The 21,757-nt window shown below is 40.0% G+C and overlaps 1 protein-coding gene, 1 long non-coding RNA gene and 1 pseudogene across 3 annotated transcripts in view; 1 reads left to right on the top strand and 2 right to left on the bottom strand.

Moving 5' to 3' along the window:
• LOC138766171 (myosin-4-like) lies at positions 1 to 15,995 on the bottom strand. The gene is made up of 40 exons (XM_069943558.1): positions 15,845 to 15,995; positions 14,825 to 15,037; positions 14,391 to 14,534; positions 14,152 to 14,308; positions 14,041 to 14,068; positions 13,849 to 13,963; positions 13,634 to 13,726; positions 13,482 to 13,545; positions 13,304 to 13,402; positions 13,089 to 13,192; positions 12,306 to 12,444; positions 11,745 to 11,863; positions 10,640 to 10,789; positions 10,383 to 10,553; positions 9,994 to 10,300; positions 9,830 to 9,903; positions 9,652 to 9,739; positions 9,460 to 9,577; positions 7,845 to 7,968; positions 7,621 to 7,757; positions 7,278 to 7,533; positions 6,953 to 7,195; positions 6,690 to 6,866; positions 6,466 to 6,611; positions 6,290 to 6,380; positions 5,818 to 6,207; positions 5,467 to 5,593; positions 4,868 to 4,986; positions 4,469 to 4,665; positions 4,199 to 4,382; positions 3,893 to 4,058; positions 3,643 to 3,767; positions 2,392 to 2,700; positions 2,042 to 2,245; positions 1,832 to 1,957; positions 1,575 to 1,745; positions 1,070 to 1,174; positions 512 to 607; positions 283 to 417; positions 1 to 126 (listed from the first exon to the last, which is right to left on the bottom strand). Exons 2-40 carry the CDS (start codon positions 15,023 to 15,025, stop codon positions 109 to 111), a joined length of 5,817 nt encoding a protein of 1,938 aa, XP_069799659.1. The 5' UTR covers positions 15,026 to 15,037; positions 15,845 to 15,995; the 3' UTR covers positions 1 to 108.
• On the bottom strand, positions 7,998 to 9,226 carry LOC138765773 (perilipin-2-like; annotated as a pseudogene).
• Positions 15,562 to 21,757, top strand: part of LOC138766179 (uncharacterized) — a 21,761-nt gene continuing 15,565 nt past the window's right edge. For both annotated transcript variants that reach the window (XR_011358696.1, XR_011358697.1), the window contains exon 1: positions 15,562 to 15,613. This is a non-coding gene — a long non-coding RNA (uncharacterized lncRNA). The remainder of the gene's footprint in view (positions 15,614 to 21,757) is intronic.

Below are 21,757 nucleotides of genomic sequence, written 5' to 3' on the forward strand. Positions count from 1 at the left end.
TCAGTGAGAAATAGTTTATTCATCAACGTAAAGGAAATTTCAAGCAATTTTAAAGAGAAAAGAAATTTACATTTTGCAAATTCCTAATATCTCCCATTGATGGGGTTCTCATTCTTCACTGTCTTTCTGCAAAGGCAAAAAAAACCCATTAAAACAGTCTATCTATAGGTTTAGCATACGCTTATTTAGTGCGCAATTGTTTAGTTTTCCTAATTATATTAATATATTATTTTTTCTTTATTTCTATACTTCATTTATTGAAATAATTGCAGTGTCCTTTACCTTCCCACCAATCTCACGGCTCTTTGCTCTGAATTTATTCACTTGGGACTCTGCAATGTCAGCTCTTTCCTCAACTTCTGTCAACTCATTCTGAACCTTTCTGTAGCGGGACAGATGGACATTTGCCTGTTCCTCCTGGAAGAGGTTTAAAAGACTGGTCACAATGGAAGCTTATGTATATGCACAGTTTTCATGAGCAAAAATTCTTAATGTCTTAATTGCAGCTTACAGATTCTTCAGCCTGTCTCTTGTAAGCTTTGACTTTCAGTTGCAGCTTGTCTACCAGGTCCTGAAGTCTCAAGACATTCTTCCGATCCTCCTCAGTCTACAAAACATTATTATAATTATAAGCAATCAAATAATTCTTAGAAACATCACCTACAACCTGCAATAAAAACAAAAAGTCAAGGGTCATAGGCTTGAAAATGTACTACTATTTTCTTTATTTTAAGATCAGTACAGAAAACAACAGGACAGGCACATGTATCGCGTTCCAGGCTGCATACAGCCCTTAGTCAGCAAAGGTCCCAAAATTAAATAGATATATTTGTCCTGTTGTTCTCCCTACTAATCTTAGATATTATCCAATAAAGTAGCACGTTTATATGCTTATGATCCAGTTTTTTTTGTTTGTCTTCTTCTACTGCAGGTTGTATATAAAGTACAAAGTATTATTTTTCAAGTTACTGGACTCAGCCTTGGGTATTTTTGTGCATCTCATCAATGCACTGCAGATGACCTGGTTAACACTTTTATCATTTGGATCACATACAACATAACACTTTACCTGGTATGTAAGTTCCTTCACTCTTCTTTCATATTTGCGTACTCCTTTAATGGATTCGGCACCACGCTTCTGTTCATTTTCTAGCTCATTTTCTAATTCACGGACCTGTGTTAAGTGACATTTTTTTTTTTTTTGCAAAGTTTCTTTCCTCTTTTTTTTTTTTTTTAATGTCACTGGTGTTATAAAAAAAACCTAAGACATGTCAGAGAGATATTTAACTTGAGAAAAGATAAAGTCCAACAGCACCAATGGATCCTTTGATTCAGCACAGTTCGTTCCCTGCTCTGTGTCAGAGAAAAGAGACGGCCTCATAGACTTACATTATAATGAGTTTGACTTGCTTTACGACACAGAGCTGGGAGAGGACCATGTTGCGCGTCTACTTCTCCCTGGTTTGTTCTCACGATCGGTGAGGGTCTGAACACTCAGACATGTCAAAAGTTTTTTATAATGACAGTGACATATCTGAATTACATAGACATACAGTATAGCATGCAAGCCTTACCCTGGCCTCTAGTTTCTGGAGCTGTTTCTTGCCACCCCTCAGTGCCAGTTGTTCTGCCTCATCCAGACGGTGCTGAAGGTCCTTCACTGTCTGTTCAAGGTTCTTCTTCATTCTTTCTAAGTGGGCGCTGGTGTCCTGCTCTTTCTTCAACTCCTCGGCCATTAGTGCAGCCTATAGACAGATTTGGAAACATAAATATCAGAACTTCTAAGATTACATACACTGGTCTACATATTTACAGAACATGAAATACGTACATCAGTGATTGCCTTCTTGGCCTTTTCTTCTGCATTTCTGGCTTCATGGACTGCTTCCTCCACTTCACTCTGTAGCTGACTGGCATCAGTCTGCAATTTTTTCTTGGTGTTGATAAGGCTTGTGTTCTGAGGGAAAGAAGAATAGATCCTATAGACATTCATCTCTACATTTTATATTTCCCCTAAAAGCATCATCTTAGAAGAAGTAACCTGGGTGTGAAGAAGCTGAAGGCGTTCACTTGCATCCAGAAGTTCCTGCTCTGCCACCTTACGGGACCTTTCTGTCTGTTCCAGAGCAGATCGGATCTCCTCAATCTCAGCCTGTTGCAGGTTATTCCTGCGTTCTGCGACAGCCACTTGTTCTTTTAGGTCTTCTTGGCTCCTGAGGGCATCATCAAGCTGGAGCTGGGTATCCTGTAAGTTAAACAAAGTGAAAAAATGAATATTTAGTATAATATGTTAAATATCTCTCATTTCCCACTGTTGATAAAAAGTTTATTTGACCAGAAAAAGGCGCACACAGCAGTGATGTATCATCTTATTGAAGCCTATGGCATTACCTTCACTTGTGTTTGCACATTTCTGAGCTGTTTCTGTGCCTCAGCTGCTTGGCGATTGGCATGGCTCAGCTGAATCTCCATCTCATTCAGGTCTCCTTCCATTTTCTTCTTTAGCCTCAGAGCATCGTTCCTGCTCCTGATCTCAGAGTCTAATGTACTCTGCATGGTTTCCATAGCTCTCTGGCTATTCCTCTTAATCTGGTCAATCTCCTCTTCTTTCTCTGCAACTTTTCTGTCTACCTCAGATTTTACTTGGTTCAGCTCAAGCTGGATACGGAGGATCTTTCCCTCTTCATGTTCCAGAGATGCCTTTAGGAACATAACATGCTTTTTTAGTGTGTTTCAGATCTAGACCTTGTCACATAGTCACAAATCACTTTGAAAATACCACTTCAGAATCAGTGTACAATCCGCTGTGCAGGTTTTGGTGCTGACTTTTATTTTTGTTTTCAGTTAAGCTTTACCTCTATACTGCTGTTCCTGCACCCTGTAGTTTGAAAGTCGTTCAGTTATTTCTCCCCTGCTTTATCATCCGAGCCTTACTAAAAGCCTCCATGCTGTTCCCCAGTTTGCAGACCATGCTGATAGCGGACGGTGTTTTCTTTGGCTGGTCTCCCTGAGATCAGTGATCTGTTTGCCTGACTGGTCTATTAGCATTGCTCCCACCTAGCCAGAATCCTACTCAACACTGATGAGGGGCAACACCCTAAAACAGCTGTCTGTGGAGGAATACTTGGCTTTGGTATTTCCCTTGTCATATCATCAGACTCGTAACTGAGTTGGATATTGACTGAAGGGGCCGCTTAATATAGTGGATTTGGTGGTCTTTTTACAGGAGCCATCCCTTTGCTAGTTCCTTCCCTGGAGGGTTATCTGGCAAGTCCTGTGTTTTGAGACTCATAACTGAGGCTCCACTAACTTTTTTGCACATTAAAGTTCCCAGACCATGGCTCTTCTCACTTATTCCTAGCTATTGTGCTGCAGTAATCTCAGAACTGCAGTGTTCAAGTGTCAAGAAGCTCCCTATTGATATCAGTGGTAGCTTCAAAATAGGACTGTGTGAAAAACTTCACTTATTTTCCCACGTGGTACCAGGTCCTCCATTAAAGTTAAATGATTTTTTTCAGTAAAATGTTGATTTTGATAGATATTGGCATTTGGATGTTTATAAATCAAAATCCTTGAGTTTTTTTGCCTATGTGAAAACAGCCTTAAACATAGTTAAATGTTATTTGTGATATGTCTTAGCACCTCAGCTTCCTCCAGTGCAGCTTGCAGGTCTGCCTTCTCCTGTTCCACTTGCTTTCTAGATTTCTCCAGCTCATTGATGGACTTGTTTGATTCTCCAATCTGTTCACTCAGGTCTGAAATCTCCTCTGCAATAAAACAGGCAAATGTTTATTCTATCAGTACAGGCATTGACCACAGCCAATAGAAACCCAAAAGTGTGTGCAATGGTTAATAAGACTGAATCTTATTTGGAAAAATGTAAAGTTCTTACGCTGCAAGTTCTTGTTTTCACGTTTTAAGGTCTCAACCTGTTCCAAAGACTCCTCATAGGCATTCTTAAGCTTGAACATCTCTGTACTTAGACCACGGGCTTCTTTCTGAGAGGCTTCCAACTCAGCCTGACACTCTTCATACTTCTGTTTCCATTCAACAAGGACCTACACAAACACAACCATTAACTCACGAAACCCACATTCTCATATGTATGACTTAACTAACCTAACTAACCTTAACTTAACCTAACTGAACTTAAGTAAGGTTGTTGGTTTTTCATTATAACTTTATATACAGATCTTACCTTATCAAAGTTTCTCTGCTTCTTATCCAGAGCAGCTGCTGCACTATTTGCCCTCTCAACATCAATCATCAGGTCCTCAACTTCACCCTGCAGCCTCTGCTTGGTCTTCTCCAGGGAGGCACATTTTGCATTTACAGCCTCTACTTGTTCTTCAGCTTCCTGGAGACGCTGGGCAAGCTTCTTCCTGTAAGTAAATAGTTAACAGGTGATTTACTCAAGAAGCACAGCTATTGTACTATCTATATGAACTATACTATCATATAATCATACTTGGCCTCTTCCAGTTCTTCTGTTCGCTGAATGGCATCAGTTTCATATCTGGTTCTCCATTGGGCAACTTCACCATTGGCCTTGGACAGAGCTCTTTGGAGCTCAGCCTTTGCCTCTTGTTCCTCCTCATATTGCTCACGGAGTAAGTCAGAGTCATGGCGAGCTGATTGCAGAGCATGGGCCAGGGCACTCTTGGCCTATTGATTTAGGGTATGTATTCACACAAAATGTATTTGCCGCAGATTTCATTTTGTAGCTTATAGTTTGAAATACTTAAAAATAAGTTATTCACATACAGGTTATCTATTTTACATGTTATCTAAATGCCTGCATGAAAGTTACATTTGGTGATTAAGAACTGAAATCTGTTTAGACTTAGTACTGTATTATTATCTGTACCTTGGTTTCATCCTCCAGCTGCCTCTTGAGTTCCTCCACCTGCTGCGTGAATCCTTGTTTTCCTCTGGTCAGATGAGAAATCAGAGTCTCTCTTTCCTCTAGTTGACGGGATAGTTCACCTAATATGAAATAGCACAGCAATAGTACAAACTGGACAAGCTGATCAGAAGGGCCAGCTCTGTGCTTGGAAGCCCCCTGGAACTGGTGCAGGTGGTGGGGGAGCGAAGGATTTTGTCAGTGGTCAGCTCCATACTGTAGAATGACTCCCATCCTATGCACGAGACCGTGATAGCACTGGGCAGTATTATCAGTGACCGTTTAATTCACCCAAAGTGCGAAAAGTTTACCTTTTTCTTCTCTTTGTCTACTTTAATTCGTAATGCGATCACTTTATCTTTTTAGCTTTTTGTATGTGTAATATCTATGCTGCTGTAACACACTGAATTTCCCCATGGTGGGACTATTAAAAGAGTTTCTTATCTTATCCTAACAGTAGAGTAGATCGGAGACTTTTTCCTAAGAACAACAAAGCAAACCAAAGGAAAAATTCTACAAGTCTATGAACTTCATATTATTAATAATTAGAGGCTCATACACACCATTTTCTGTCTGGAAACGTGCTCTTTGAGCTGTGAGGTCATTGATAATACGCTGGTGTTCATCTTCTTTTGCCTTAATTTCGCTGAGCTGATCCTCTAGCATACGGCTCACTTTTTCAAGGTTGGCCTGTATGTATAAAACATAATATTACAATAAATTAGTTTATATTGTTGACATATAAAAATACTTTGGCCTAAATACTAATACTACAAGTACTAATAAAAATCACTACTCCCATGCACTGTGTCGGATTTACTAAGGCTCTTAGTCAATCCGGCTAGCCTGAGAGTGTCGCAAAAATCTATGCCTGTTCTGCATAAATCTGGGCCTCTTAAGATTGAATCTTGAACCTTTGATTTGGAGACATTGTCCATGTTGCTGGCAAGGTCATCAAGTTCCATCTTCAGCTCGCTCTTCTCTTTCTCCAGCTTCTGTTTAACTCTTTGGAGATTATCAATCTGTTCTCCAAATTCAGCAGCACTATCGGCATGCTTTTTGCGCAGGGCAGCGGAGGTGGCTTCATGCTGAAGGGTGGCCTCTTCAAGATCACGTCTCAGTTTCTGGAACTCTGCCTCACGTTTCTTGTTCAACTCAGTCTGAGCTGAAGTTGCTCCTCCAGCTTCTTCAAGTCTTTCACTGATCTCCTCAAGTTCTCGAGAGAGGTCGGACCTTTGTTTTTCAGCCTTGGCTCGAGCAGCACGCTCAGCTTCGATTTCCTCTTCCACTTCTTCAATATGAGCCTAGTATAAAACCATAAATTATGCATACAGTCTCAAAGATTTTGGAGAGCCATTTTATTACCCTCCAATTACATTATTATACCTGCAGCTCCTTGATCTTTTTCTGCAGCTGAGATGCCAGGGACTGCTCATCTTCAATCTTTCCTTGTAGCTGGCTTATCTCAAAGTCCTTCCTGAATTCATACATTAAATATTTGTCAATAAATTCATCATAAAAGACATTTCCTGGTAAAAATGAACAGGTACAAATGTACTAACTTCTTAAGTTTTTCTTCAGTTTGCTGTTTTTCATTTTCAAGATCCATCGTTGTTTCTTGAGATAACTTCAGATCACCTTCAAGTTTTCTCTTAGCTCTTTCAAGATCAAGACGGAGTTTCTTCTCTTGTTCCAAGGATCCTTCCAGCTAATAAGATACCTAATTATTACGATGTGTATGAGATCCATAATATTACTTTTACATTATAATATTAAGGACACTCACATCATCCACTTGTTGTTCCAGTTTACTTTTGGCCTTAGTCAGAGAGCTGACTTTGTCCTCCTCAGCCTGCAGGTCATCCAGGGTTTGCTGGTGAGCCTCCTGGAGAGCTTTCTTTTCCTTGGCGATCTTGGCAATGTTCTCATCCAGTGCAGACAATTCTTCAGTAAGGTTTTTAACCTATTGATACAGGATCAATAATTGTTTGACATTGTACTTCTTGTAATAAAATTATGTTGCCTGGTAAAGCCTACTAAATATATTACCTTGTTTTCAGTGGCATGTTTTTCTTTCTCGACTTTGGCCAAGGTAAGCTCCAAGTCATCAATGTCTTTCTTCAGCTCAGAGCACTCATCCTCCAGTTTCCTTTTCTTGGCAGTCAGCTCCGCATTGCTTTCCTCCTCATCTTCAAGTCTTTCTGTGAGTTCCTTAATTTTGGCTTCCAGTTGTATTTTGTTCTTTATGAGACCTTCACATCTCTCTTCTGCATCCGCCAAGCTTTCTCCTTCCTTAACATACAAAATAAAGAATTAACATGACTTGCATTAATGTCCTATAGTTTTTATTCGCTTGCCCAGTGTTTTATCTTACGGATTGCACTTGCAGCAATAAGTCATTCTTTTCTTGCAGGAAAACAGACATTTTCTCTTCCAGTTCTTTTCTCCTTGCTTCTGACTTAGAAAGGGCTTCCTTGGTTTTCTCAAAGTCTTCCTTCATGTTGGCCATTTCCTTCTCAGTCTCAGCACTCTTCAGAAGAGGTTTGATCTTAAAGTACAGCTTCATCCACGGCCAGTGCTTCACACTCATAAATGAACGTACATTGTACTGGATGACAAAGATTGCTTCCCTATTAAAAAAACAAAAAAAAAACGTATGAAATTTCTAACAGTTTTTTCCTACTATATATTGAAATCAAGGTTATAACAGTAAAAACCTTCTTTCCATCATTTTCTTAAATTCAACCCTCATTAGGTATCCTCTGCACATCGCCTGAGTACGAGTGATGAGTTGTGTCAGCTTATCATCTCTCATTTCTTCCAGAGTACCCAGGAGACCGGCTTTGAAGAAAACCTGAAAGAATATAAACCTAATAATTTCCATTCCAAAACACATGTAAAGTGCATTAGTTTTGTGTAATAACAAAAAGTATTTCTTTACCTTGGTGTGTCCAAACCTGTACTGGGTATGATCCACATCAATAGAGCCAAGGAGTTTCTCAGAGGCCTTCTTGCTGTCAATAAATTGTCCATCAGGGATTGCACTGGCATTGAGGATCTTGTAACTGAGAAGACCAATGGATAAATAAATCTGTTAGTTTGGGCATGGGTTCCAGATATTGTAACAGATTGGGTTCCAGAGGATACAGAAAGGGGTTGTACCACCTGGACATCCCCCTTATTATCCTGCCTACCATCACTGCAGACATACTTATAGTTTGCAGTTGCTGAGTGAGATTTCGGGCAAAAGTACGGGATTCAATTTGCTCACATTCAGTTTCACCACAATGGATTTTCTGGTTTGCACCATTCATGTTTTTTCTTGCATACCCAATCAGGTCAACTGTGGTCTTTAGCTGAGCGATGGCTTCCTGACTTCTGCTCTTTGCATCCTTCATCCAGGTCAAAGCTTGTTGATAAGCATGTTTGCGGGCCTTAGTAGAGAGGGATCCCAGGTGAACATAATAGCTGGCTTTATCTTTGGACAAGTTAAAGCCTTTTGTTGTAGATGCTTCCTTAGTAGAGATGAGTGAACCTCAAGCATGCTCAAGTTCATCCAAACCGGAGCGTTCGCCATTTGATTAGCGGGGGCTGCTGAAGTTGGATAAAGCCCTAAGGCTATGTGGAAAACATGGATATAGTCATTGGCTGTATCCATGTTTTCCAGACAACCTTAGAGCTTAATCCAACTTCAGCAGCCAACGCTAATCAAATGTCGAGTGCTTGGGTCGGATGAACTCGAGCATGCTTGAGGTTCGATCATCTCTATTCCTTAGCCAATTCTTCATCAGTGGGAGGCAAGTATTGCTCCAAAAGAGTCTCAGATTTTGTTAGTGCAGTGTCCACATGGTTGCTCATGCTCTTCACTACACTGCTTCTCAGAACAGTGTTAATGCTGCCATTCACAACAGCCCTAGTCATCTCCACACTATCCTGCACAGCTCCCTTTGTTCTACCAACTACACCTGTAATACTCTAAATCACAGCATTCTGGGCACCAGCTACTGCTTCTGAGGCATTAGCCACAACCTTTTCAGAGGGCTGATAAAGAATGGGCAGCTTCTCTTCAATGTGATCCAATCCATTGCAGGCAATGTTATTAGCGATGGCAATTTGAGGCTTAAGTTCCTGTAGGATTGGCATGGCACTGGTCATAGCCACAGAAGTGACTTTTTTCACACTCAGACTTCAGGTAGGGATGGTTGTCCTTGGTGCTCACATAGGCAGAAGACACCAAATCATATGTTGATCTCACCAGCGGGAGGTTGATCACCACCACCACCTCACCACCACATTCTGCTGTTGCTCCACTATTTCAGCCATATTGATAGGTAAAACCCCTGCTTATCCACAGACAAGACCTTCAGCACAAGGATATAATGACTGCAGACATACTTAACTAACCTATTATTACATGGTTGGTCATTCATTCCAATGTTCACCATTTAATAAAGCTTAAAGTTGGTTGGTGGGCAGGTACATAGTAAGTGGAGATAGTCAACGGGATAAGCCTTTTACAATGTATAAGTAACTAGTGGATATTTTCAAGTATTTACCGTTGTTTGAAGTCACCATAAAGGATCCTGCTGGGGAATCCCTTTCTGCAGATTCTGATGCCCTCTAACACACCATTACATCTCAGCTGGTGGATGATCAGATGATTCTCCATGATACCTGCAGGGGAAGCCATATAAATCATTACTACAAAAATGGTAAACACAGTATTTGAGTAATGTCCGTGATCTTACCTGGAGTCTTGGTCTCATTGGGAATCAGACAACGTACAAAGTGAGGGTGAGTGCTCCTCAGGTTAGTCATAAGCTTGTTCAGATTTTCCTGTGGTTTTATATATGCACCATATATAAACATTTAGATAGATGAAGCAATCAAATGTTTTGAGATCTAGAGAAAACCTAGCATTCTTACTCTGAACAGCGCAGAGACGGTTTGAAAAGAAGAGCCCTTCCTTTTCTTTCCTCCTTTTCCACCACCTTCAGCAGCTGAGATAAAAATGTGGAAATATTTACCAACTTCTGCAATAATTATGGAAAAATGATGGTTACATTGTCTGTGTAATACTGTGCACTAACCATCCGATCCCGCATAGCTGGAGTAAAGGAAGGATAGGAGTTTCACTGGTGATTTCTGGTAGAGGCCAACAACAGTCTCGTTCAGTGGATCCTTGTTCTTGTCCAGCCAGCCAGAGATGTTGTAATCCACAGTCCCAGCATAATGCACCAAGGAGAAGTGAGCTTCTGCCTTTCCTTTACCAGGCTTGGGTTTCTCAAAGTTCTTGCACTTGCCAAGATGCTGGTCGTAGAGCTTGTTCTTGAAGGATGTGTCAGTAGCCTTGGGGAACATGCACTCTTCCTCCAGGATTGAGAAGATTCCCATGGGCTACCAGCAGAAAGTGACAGGTTATCAGTCATAAACCTCAGGTTTCTTATCTTTCTGAGAAGTAAAAAAAACTAGTACCAACCTTCTCAATAAGCTCAATGCAAGCAGCCAGATCCATACCAAAGTCAATGAACTCCCAATCGATCCCTTCTTTCTTGTACTCTTCTTGTTCCAGGACAAACATGTGATGGTTGAAGAACTGCTGCAGCTTCTCATTGGTGAAGTTGATGCAGAGCTGCTCCAGACTGTTGTACTAAAATAGTTAACAGGGAAGAAAAATAGAAGATAAAATATGCAGAAAACCCAGCAGTGATTGTATCTAGATACATTTTCACTTACATCAAAGATCTCAAATCCAGCAATATCCAGCACACCGATAAAATGTTGCCTTGGCAGCTTAGTGTCCAGCTGTTGGTTGATACGAGTGACCATCCACAAAAAAAGCTTCTCATAAATTGACTTGCTGAGGGCACCAATGGCATTGTAGACCTGTGGAATAAAAATAGGTAAGTTCTTCAACCGTACCTGGCATCAAGTGCCGTAAAAAAAAATACTCGCAGGCTTGCTTGGGCAGTGTCTGGGATCCTCCCTAGACCACTTTTGTATTTTATCAATCTTTTTCTTTGGCAGCAATGAGCCCCTATTCCTCTGCTCACCTTATCTGCGGATCTGCTAAACTCTGTGGGTATAGCCATACAAAAACAAACATGCTAAGTTTCCAAAGCAAATGAATCTTTATTTATCACATATGTTACATACATTTTTTTTTTAAAGAGAACTTTACAATGTCACATTACCGTAGTCCCACCAAAACAATGTACATTAGGACTAATTCAATATATAGTGAGGGGTTTAGATCATAGCATCAAATTACAAGTAAAGTACAAGCATCAAATTACAAGTAAAGTACAAGCGCCATGTGCTATTGTCATGTAAACATTATTACCGACCCCAACTGAACATAACACCCCACATATGTATGAGACAGACTGTAGATGTGACCTGTACATCCATAGTAACTGCAGCACACATGGTACAGATTATATATCACTCCCATATCATTTTATTAGCATATAACTACGTATTAGTTGCCTAGCACATTTAAGCAAATTACAGTCTATAAAAATTAAACCAGCAGTCTTATTCCCAGGAATGTACCATAACCACGAATGTAAAGCTTAGCATAACTACTACTCCCATAATAACAAACATATCAGAGCATGTTAGGAGTTGTAGTTGTTTGATAGCCCTAGCCTTCCATTCACTTATTTAAATATAAATATCACTCAGTTGTAAATTTTCTTGTGTTTTCTAACTACTACACTTCCGCTGTTGTGACATCATACAAATTATATATCTGCTTGCATAAAAGTAAAATTTCCACTGTAATAAAAAATTTAGAAAAAACTTGCCAAGTATAAAAAAGTTTACTTTATATTTTTACCTGTTGAACGGTTTGTCCCTTGGTGACATATTCATTGCCAACTTTGACTCTTGGGTAGCACAAAGACTTCAGAAGATCGGCAGAGTTCAGACCCATTAAGTATGCAATTTTATCAGCAACTACAAAATAAAGACAAAGGGGAGAAATCATCAATGGTTTTGCCTGTGTGAAAAAGTCACACATTTTTGTACAATGCAACTGGTTGATCTTCCAAGTTAAAAACGTGTGCGACTTATTATGTGTGACTTTTACTTTTTTGTGTAAATCTACAGAAGCTCAGAGTAGTCTTACTTTAAAGATTTCCGAACAGGCATACAAGCAGAGCAGTAAATACATGCGAATTCATCTCGCTAGATTTAACTTTTAATGAATAGGGTAAAGGCTACACATGTGCTTATCAGAATAAGCATAGTGGCACATAGACTGCTGATTATTAATTCCTCTCAAAGATTTTTATTTCCTTAGAAAGTGCAGCTGTCAGCTAGCAGGCAATTGTGACATATTGTATCATACATATTAAGGAAGATAAATTTGTAGATAGAAGGAAAAATGTTAGCTCACCTTCAGTGCCTTCAGGTTCCGCCTGCTCTTCTCTTTGCTTTTGCTTAAATTTCATGTTACCATGGTGCATGACTGCTCCGGTCATCTTGTAGATGCCATTCTTTTCATCTGGTGTAAAACCCAGGATGTCGATGGCACTCTGTCAATGTATATGTAAGTGTGAATATATCCTTAGGCCTTAAAGAGTGTCTGTATTCACCAACCCATCCCCCTTTTCCCCAAACCATTGGTACCATTCGATTGCTGACAATAAATCCTTCACAGTTGTGTGACTCACAATCCGCCTGGTGCCGGGGTTTGGGGTTTGTCAATGAGGCGTGGCCTAGGTCGTCTGTGCCCTAGGCCTGCAACGCCTCTCTTCCTTGCACCCTCTCGTCTTCAGTTCCACCTCCTGGCTGTTTTTCTTTTATTCAGCCCTGGCTGTAATACTGCAGCACAGGCCCCTGACACGGCCAAGCTTCTTGTTCTAGGCTACCATGTCTAGTGTGCCTGCGCTGTCTTCTCCAGCGTTCAGGATTTGTCATTTGAGTGACGCAAGTGCTGTGAAAGAGCTGCAAAGTGGAGCCTGTACCAATTACAGTGCTTACACCACACAAATGACAGATCACAAACGCTGGTAAAGACGACACAGGCGCACTAGACATTGTAGCTAATGCTTTGGCTGTCCAGGCATGATGGGAATTGTAGTTTTGCAACAGCTGGAGGGCCTGAGTTTGCCACCCCTGAATAATATGGATTATAGCACTTCTGATAATACAAGAAGATTCTTTGAATATGACTCACGTCTGTGGCCATCAGCTCCTCTTCATCATCAATACTCTTCACAGAAATTTCACCTTGGCTGATGAAGGGGTAGTCATATGGGTTTGTAGTAAGGAGAAGCATTTCTAGAAAAGAAAAGAATATTTGCAATTTATTATCCAAAGATTAATGCTATTAGATATCATACATAAATCTCTATGACTAGCTCTCTAATTGAACATAGGAAAAGAACTCACCAACAACATCCGACCTCTTGTTTGTCAGGATCTGGTAGAAGATGTGGTAGCTCCTCTCCGCCGAAAGTTGGAATGTTACTCTGGACTTTTCTAGCAGATCTGTGGATGAGTAATATTACAGATTAATGATGAGAAGCAAATACATACCAAAGAACCAAAAGTTTAAACTAAAACTCACAGGTCTCAATATCAGCGGAAGACAGTTTTCCTGTAGTTCCAAAGTGGATTCTAATGAATTTACCCTAAGGATTGTGACATGGCACTTTTATTAGGATACACATTACTATGGTAAATTGTGGAAAAAAAACTAGTAAGATTTTTAATACTTACAAAACGAGAAGAGTTGTCATTCCTCACAGTTTTGGCATTGCCGAAGGCCTCTAGCAGAGGGTTAGCCTGGATGATTTGATCTTCCAGTGTTCCCTGATCATATGAGGGAATATGTGAGGCTTGTTTTATCTCTGAATATCTTTTGATCACCACTCTTTGGGTGTATATGTTCTGTTTGTATACAGTACAGATGTATACAGAACGTAGGTGCTAACCTGCAATTTGTTGGCTGACTCCTTCTTCTTTCCTGTATCCCCAGCAGCTGCAATTGTTGCAAAGTACTGGATGACACGCTTGGTGTTCACAGTCTTTCCAGCACCAGATTCTCCACTAGTTACAAAGGGGAGGAGTTAGTAAAAGCAGGTATAAGAACATTTATGTTTAAATATTATTAACTTTTTACTTACGTGATCAGAACAGACTGGTTCTCACGGTCTGAAATTTGCAAAGATAGTAAATGAGTAGATTCAAATTAAACTCTAGAAAGTTGGTAATGTATAGTGGAAGATGAAAATGACCTTTTAACATGAACTGATAGGCATTATCAGAGATGGAAAAGATGTGTGGTGGGGCTTCTTGGCGCTTCTTTCCTCTGTAGCCTTCAACAACTTCAGGGTTATACACCGGCAGCCACTTGTAGGGGTTTACAGTGACGCAGAAAAGGCCGGAATAAGTCTGGAATTACACAGAAAAGTTCATACTTTCTGACGGTGTTGATAGTTTACCTTATCTTTCTCTTTTGCAAATCAAGACTTACATAAATCATCCAGGCTGCGTAACGCTCTTTGAGGTTATACAGCACAGACGCCTCATTCAGATGGGTCAGCATCGCCATGTCTTCAATTTTATCAAACTTGGGAGGGTTCTGAGGGTAAACCTGGCTGTCTTTAACAGTTACATTCTGGAGAGAGCAAGACGTTTGGTTTAGTCTGAGTTACGATACTTATTTTTGCTATGTATCCAGTTTATCCAGACTAAAGTTTAATGTAAGTAGATTGGCCATAAGAACTGGCTTTTATGTGTTTCACAGATATCTTTTACAAAACTTTTCTTTATGTTGCGTTCACACCTACAGGATCTGCAGCTGATTTTCTGCAGCAGATTTCCTTTAAATAACTGAACACAGCATCAAATCTGCTGCAGATCCTGTAGGTGTGAACGCACCCTTATAGAATAAATACATTTTTTTACCCTTCCATCATCGGTCTTCACAGTCGCTTTCCCGGTTTCACGGGCGGTGATCAGACCTTTCACATAGAGCTCCTTGGCATCATCCACAAAACAACTGTTCTTGGCATCAAATGGTTTGTTCTGAGCCTCTAATCTCTCTTTTTCTGTTTTCCGCAGAAAAGGCGCAGCTGCCCCGAAAATGGACATTTCACTATCCCCCATGGCTGAGGTGTTCTGTATAAAAGTTAAAATATATTGTTCTAAGAAAGTTTTTTTCCCCCCTCTATATGAATATTTTTCTGCATCCTGGACATTGTCTGATCTGTGTGTAGAGTCTGATGGTACATTCACATTGTTGTATAAAGTCATAGGTATTCATGCATATTTACAGTACGTGTTGCTGGTAAGGGGTTTTAGGAAAATGTTCTAAGAAGTTTTTTTTTGCTTCTAAATGCTCTGCGGTTCATTATTTGCCTTAGCAAACTAGGTTTATATTAGATATCTTATTATGTATGGAATAAAGTCTCTGCCACTATAAACTATAAGGATATATCAAGAAGTTCCTTGACCATATAACAGCTGTCCCAGTGCAATTTATTACAGGTCATATGACTCTAAGGTGGCATTCATTTTTTAGAATCATTTATAATGGGGAGTACATTATTCATGGTAATATATACCACAGCTAATACAGAGTAAGGGGGATTCCTCCATCACTGAGTATAGCAAATGTGTATTTTATGTTTTGTAGCTGCAGTAGAAGAAACTTCTTCTGAAAATGATTTGCAGTAGGTGGTATCTGCTGAAAAGGTGAGCAGTCTTTATGTAGCACCATCTTGTTTTCATTTTTTTAAATTTATTTTTTAAATGAATGTGACCCACTATGTTAGTTGTACAGTTACTGTGTGGTTTAACATCTAAAGGCATACATATGTGTATCTGTGTACGTCTATAACAATTCTTCTACAAGATAGGCATTATATTATTACCCATGCATTATATTATTATGTGTTTTTACGCTTTGTCAACACGGATACAAACCTGTCAGTGATGCTCTTGATGAAAAAGATCTTCTCTGGCCCTATGGAAAGAAGGTAAAGCTCTGGCCCTATCAAAATAAGCTGAAGTTAGAGAATTGAATAGACAGCAGCCTGTATTCCAGTCCAGAGTCAGAGAGCACAGAAGTCATAACTTACCTAGAGATGATTGGTAAGAAGATGGCTGGAGGGTTTATATAGAGAACCTTCTGTTCTCTCAACATTACTGATCTCCTGGTAAGGAATCACTCCATCCCCATAACTGTCCATAGAAACTCAATACTTTTATTAAAAATAACTGAAAAATTGGATGGCATTGATGTGCCCTCCAAGGTTATCTATGGTGGGAGACGGGTGATGATTTTATTAATTGCTCTAGAGGCATGTGGTCTATTACAGATAGTGCAGCTGGCTTTTTCACTATGGAAAAGTGTATGAGCTCAGATAAATAGCCTACAGGTTTATATCTATCTATCTATCTATCTATCTATCTATCTATCTTATATTTATTATTATCTATATATATATCATCTGTCTCATATTAGCATCTATCCCCCCTCTCTCTCTTGCTCTCTCTATCTCTAATATCTATGATCTATCTATCTATCTATCTATCTATCTATCTTATATTTATTATCTATCCATATATCACTATATCTATCTCATATTGGCATCTATCTTCCCTCTTTCTCTCTCTCTCTCTCTCTCTCTCTCTCTATCTATCTAGCTATCTATCTATGCCTTATCTATCCAGTAAAGAAAAAGAAAGTAGTTCACTTAAATGATATCTCTCACTTGGCAATCGCAGCAGGATCCTCCATAAACATCCTTTAGGTAGGTGGTTCTCTTCTGACAAAAGCCGCGGTACAGAACTCCTGAAAGAGCCAAAGACTACATTTTACGTGATTGCAATGTAACACTTATGTCAAGGATTATTTAAATCTTACTTGTAAATTACATAATAAGATACAATAAAACATAAAAATTATCAATGTAAATCCAAATTAATATTCCATGCAGGATTTAGAGTACTTAAAATTAAAGTGGAAAATCAAATTATAGGCCAATGTCAGTGGAAATGCCTCAGGACAAGGAAATGAGGCTCAGTAGTGTGTGTGGCCTCCATGTGCCTATAAGACCTCCCTACAGTGCCTGGGCATGCTCCTGAGGAGGCTAATGTTGGGAGTTCCGTCATACATGTTAAGGTAGATTGAACAGGGCCATTACAAAGTACACTTGTTCCTGAAAAAAACAACAAGCCCTTACATGGCTCAGTAGATAGAAAAATGAAAGTGCTAGAGCTCTTAGAAGGGGAGGAGGAAAAAATTAAAACGCAAAAATGAAAATTGGCGTGGTCATTTAGGTCATTTTGGGCTGGGTCATGAGGAGGTTAAAAAAGCCACATGTTAGGTCCTGTACAAATGAGAAATGAGCTGTGTGAGGATATCAGAACTGCTACTATTAGCAAACACAAGACTTCCAAAGGGCATAAGGCCATCTCCAAAGACCTTGGTATTCCAGTTTCAATAGTCTGCATGGAACCATCAAGAACCTCCCTGGACGTGGAGGAAAGAGGAGAATATATGGGAGATGGCATGGAAGAAACCATTGCTGAAGAAAAGACATAAAAAAGAACAACTGATCTTTGCCATAGAGTACCTTGACAAACCACAATCGGTCTCGGAAAATCTTTTCTGTTGACAAATGAGACAAAAAAACAAGCTTTTTGTCAATGCAAATCAACAGTTTGTTTATAGACGATGCGATGAAGCTTATAAGGAAAAGAAAACCCTACCAACAGTTGGGCATGGTGGAGGATCCATAATGCCTTGGGGTTGCTTTGCTGTATCCTTGACCATAGTACAGGAATCGGAAAATCTGAGAAATAGCAAGAGATTAGCAAGAGAGCAAAATGTCCTACTGTGTAATAAAACTTGGTTGAGTCAAAGATCACGGGTCCTCCAGCAAGACAATGACCCAAAGCACACACCCAAAAATACACAGGAATGGTTGAAAAAAAAAAAAAATGGACTGTTTTAAAATGGCCAGAAATTAGCCCCAACCTCAAGCCAATTAAAAATCCTTGTGGTGAGCTGGAATCTGCGATTGAGAAAAAAGAGCCTTGGGAAAAGAGCTTACACAAACTGTAAAGGAAGAATGGCAGATAATACCAGATGAAAAGTGCAAGAATACAATAAATATTTGAGTTTTTTTTTTAATTAATGCCAAAGGGTGTGAAACTAAGCGTTTGTTGCGCCACGTGCTGTTCATTCTTCTTTGAAATTACAACATGCAAGTTGAAAAACAATATTTTATTGTTTTATTACTTTGGACCATTAATTAAAACATCCTGAAGATATGACTTTGGTTCATTTCCATTAAGGCTGGGTTCATACTGCGATTTTTCAGTATCCATTTTAATGATAAAAACGAACGTAAAAATGGATGCTACTGTGTTTGGATTTGGTTTCCTATTGACTTTCATTATAAAAAAAAATCCAAAAATTATTGAAATGGATACTTTTTTTTAACATTCACAAAAATGTGGTTGACCACGTTTTTCTGTATGATAAAAGTAACCATTTAAAAACAAATCTGTTAAATGGACTGAAAAATGCAGCGTGAACCTATCCTTATCTGTGAAGATATTAAACATTCTCTAAGAAAAGCAGTGCCAATAATGGTGTCCATCACTGTATGTATCTTGCATACTTTCTAGAAAACCCAAACAAAACTCTTTTGGAAGATAAAAGTAAGAAAACCTTGCAGATTCTGATAGTTCTTTTGAAACTTTTGTCATGCTTTAGGTCTGCTGTCACTAAACAGTTGTTTGCAATACCATTGATCTTTGTCCATTAATGACTGCACTGGAGCCCAATTATGGTTAGCAAATCAGGATATTGGTGTTCACCACAACCAAAGAACCACACCCGAAAACTACTGACACTGACAACTTGGGATGAAACATATAACTGGGGACTCTCATTCAAATTTTCTCAGAAGCCTTCTGGGAATGTAGCCTGTTGGTCTAGGGATGGTAGCTCAAGATAGTAGTTAAAGTTGACCCTTAGCAGAGAGCAGAATGCCCTCCAGACCTGGACCTTGTTCCGGGCACAGCTGATATATGCTGCCACTTAGTCCTGTACATTCTTGGCCATGGTAGGCCACAATTATTGCTAGGTGACCAGGTCAAGCATCTTCCAGACTCCAGAGTGTCCAGGCAAGGACATGTCTTTACTTTGCGACTGGCACCACTTTTCCAGGCCGAGCTTAATAGCCACCAATTCTCTATTACTCTAGGCTGGGGAAAAGAGCTTAGAAAAGAATTCACAGATCACCATTCTCCCCTTCTGCTGAAGAATTGCTCGTGCACCAACAGAGGAGGCATCATACTCCACAAAGAACTGTCTGGAGACATCAGGGTGGTGCAGGATCCAAACAGATCCAATTGGATGCACACAAATGTATCCGTTCTTTCATCTTTTTTCCCCCCATTAAACGGACAGCAAAAACATGTTACTGCTTTAATAAAGGATTTAATAAAGGGCTAAAGATGTAACCTGGCAGGGGATTTACAGGGTTAAATTAACCCTTATGCTCTGAACCGCCACGATCCCAGGTGCAACATGTAGCCCGGGACCGCAGCTATTAGCAGGCGCGGTCCGATCGCTGTGTCCGCTAATAAAGTAATCGGATGCAGCTGTCAAAGTTGACAGCTGCATTCGATTACTTGAATGCAGCCATCACTGGTGTCTAGTGGGGTGGATCGATCCACACATCCTACTCCTGCCGGGCTCAGCGCCGTAATGGCGCTGATCCCGGCTCGGCACTCGATCGCTTTTGGCTGCAGCAGCCGAAAGCAATCAAAGTGCCTATCTCATCGATCTATCCTGTATTAGTATACAGGATAGATCTCAATGAGACATCAGAGTGCTTATACTAGAAGTCCCCCAGGGGGAATAACCCTAACCCCATTGGGAATAAACCTAACCCCAGGGGGGCTTCTATTATAAGTGTAAAAGTAAAAAAAAGTGTTGTTATAAATAAAAAGCCCCCTCCCCTAATAAAAGTTTGAATCACCCCCCTTTTCCCATGTTATAAATAAATATAAATAAATAAACATGTTTGTTATCGCCGCGTGCGTAATCGCCCAAAATATTAATTTATCATATTCCTGATCTCGCACGGTAAATGGCGTAAGCGTAAAAAAAAGTGCAAAATTGCGCACTTTTGGTTGCATCAAATCCAGAAAAATTTTAATAAAAAGCGATCAAAAAGTTGCATATGCGCAATCAAGGTACCGATAGAAAAAACACATCATGGCGCAAAAAATGACACCTGACACAGACACATAGACCAAAGAATAAAAGCGCTATAAGCCTGGGAATGGAGCGATTTTAAGGAACATATATTTGTTAACAATGGTTTGAATTTTTTACAGGCCATCAATAAAAGTTATACATGTTACATATCGTTGTAATCGTAACGACTTGAGGAACATATATAACAAGTCAGTTTTACCCCAGGGCGAGCGGCGTAAAAACGAAGAAACCCCAAATAAAAGAAATGCGTTTTTTTTTTTCAATTTCACCACACATTGAATTTTTTTCTGGTTTCACAGTGTCCTTTATGAAAAAATTCAGCCTGTCATTGCCAAGTACAATTAGTGGCGCAAAAAAAGAAGGCTCATATGGGTTTCTAGGTGAAAAAATGCAAGTGCTATGGCCTTTTAAGCACAAGGAGGAAAAAACGAAAATGCTAAACTTGAAATTGGCCCCGTCATTTAAGGGTTAAACCAACAGCAGTGGATCATTGATGTACAATACCAAGTGTTATACTGCCAGACATGGAAAGAAGATGTAAGAAGATTATTTCTTTTATGTGGATCATATGGACTTGCTGACAGCTGAGCACCGTCTACACCGTGTGATAGAGGAGAGTGTCGCTAGAAAGCCACTAACTATATGCTGAGACTTGTAGTGCCAGTGATCTTTTGGATTAGGGAATTTCCCAGCTATACAGATTCCACTGCTACTTTGTCTCCCTATCTCTCCCTTATACCTAATAAACCCCTCTAACCTTGCCTCTCTCTTTTTTTTCTCCCTGTTACTCCCTTTTTTCTCCCTTTTCTCTTTCTCTCTCTGAATACTGTATGTGTCTGTGTTTTGTTCACAGTACACAAGCTGAATGGCAGGCTGATGGGGTGCTCTTGTATATATACTCAAGGAAGAAATGTGACGTTGCAGGGGGGTGGCGTGCAACCGATTGGCCTAATAATAGATAGTCCCTTGCACCTGCTTTTTCACAGTACTGTACTGCAACATGTGTGGCCACCATCTTTACAAACTTGTTACAAACTTTTCAAAACATTTGGTTCGGTTGTGAACCAAACATTTTGCACAGTTTGTAAGAAATCTCGCTTCAGGAGGTTCGTTTTGCTCATTTTTAATCATATTCAATCCCTTGTTTGTAAGGTCGAAGGGTACCGGTCTTCTTCTGAACGAAGAAGAATCTGTCCCCATTAGGGTATGAGGACTTCCTGATAAACCACCCCTCCAAGTTTCCTTTAATGTATTCCGACATCAGCTGGGTCTCAGGGAGAGAGAGTGGATAAACCATCCATGTGGGGACGTGGTTCCTGGCAGCAGGTCTATGGTACAGTCCTATGGACGATGTGGTGGCAGTGTCTCTGCAAACAGTAAGTACTGCACTGGCAATACTGGTAGGCTGTCTGGCACCAGGAGCCAGGACAGGATTTTGGGCAGACAGGAGGAACATCAGGATGGGCCATCAGCTGAGTCCAGAAAGGCAGAGGTAGCGATGTGAGTGTCAGTGTTACTGGCGTAGAGCATTTTGATGAGATTCTTTCTCTGTCTAAGATCATCTCTTCTACTTGCTCTTGCCCTTAATTTCCCAT

This window comes from Dendropsophus ebraccatus, chromosome 10 (genome assembly GCF_027789765.1).
Source record: "Dendropsophus ebraccatus isolate aDenEbr1 chromosome 10, aDenEbr1.pat, whole genome shotgun sequence".
NCBI lineage: Eukaryota > Metazoa > Chordata > Amphibia > Anura > Hylidae > Dendropsophus > Dendropsophus ebraccatus.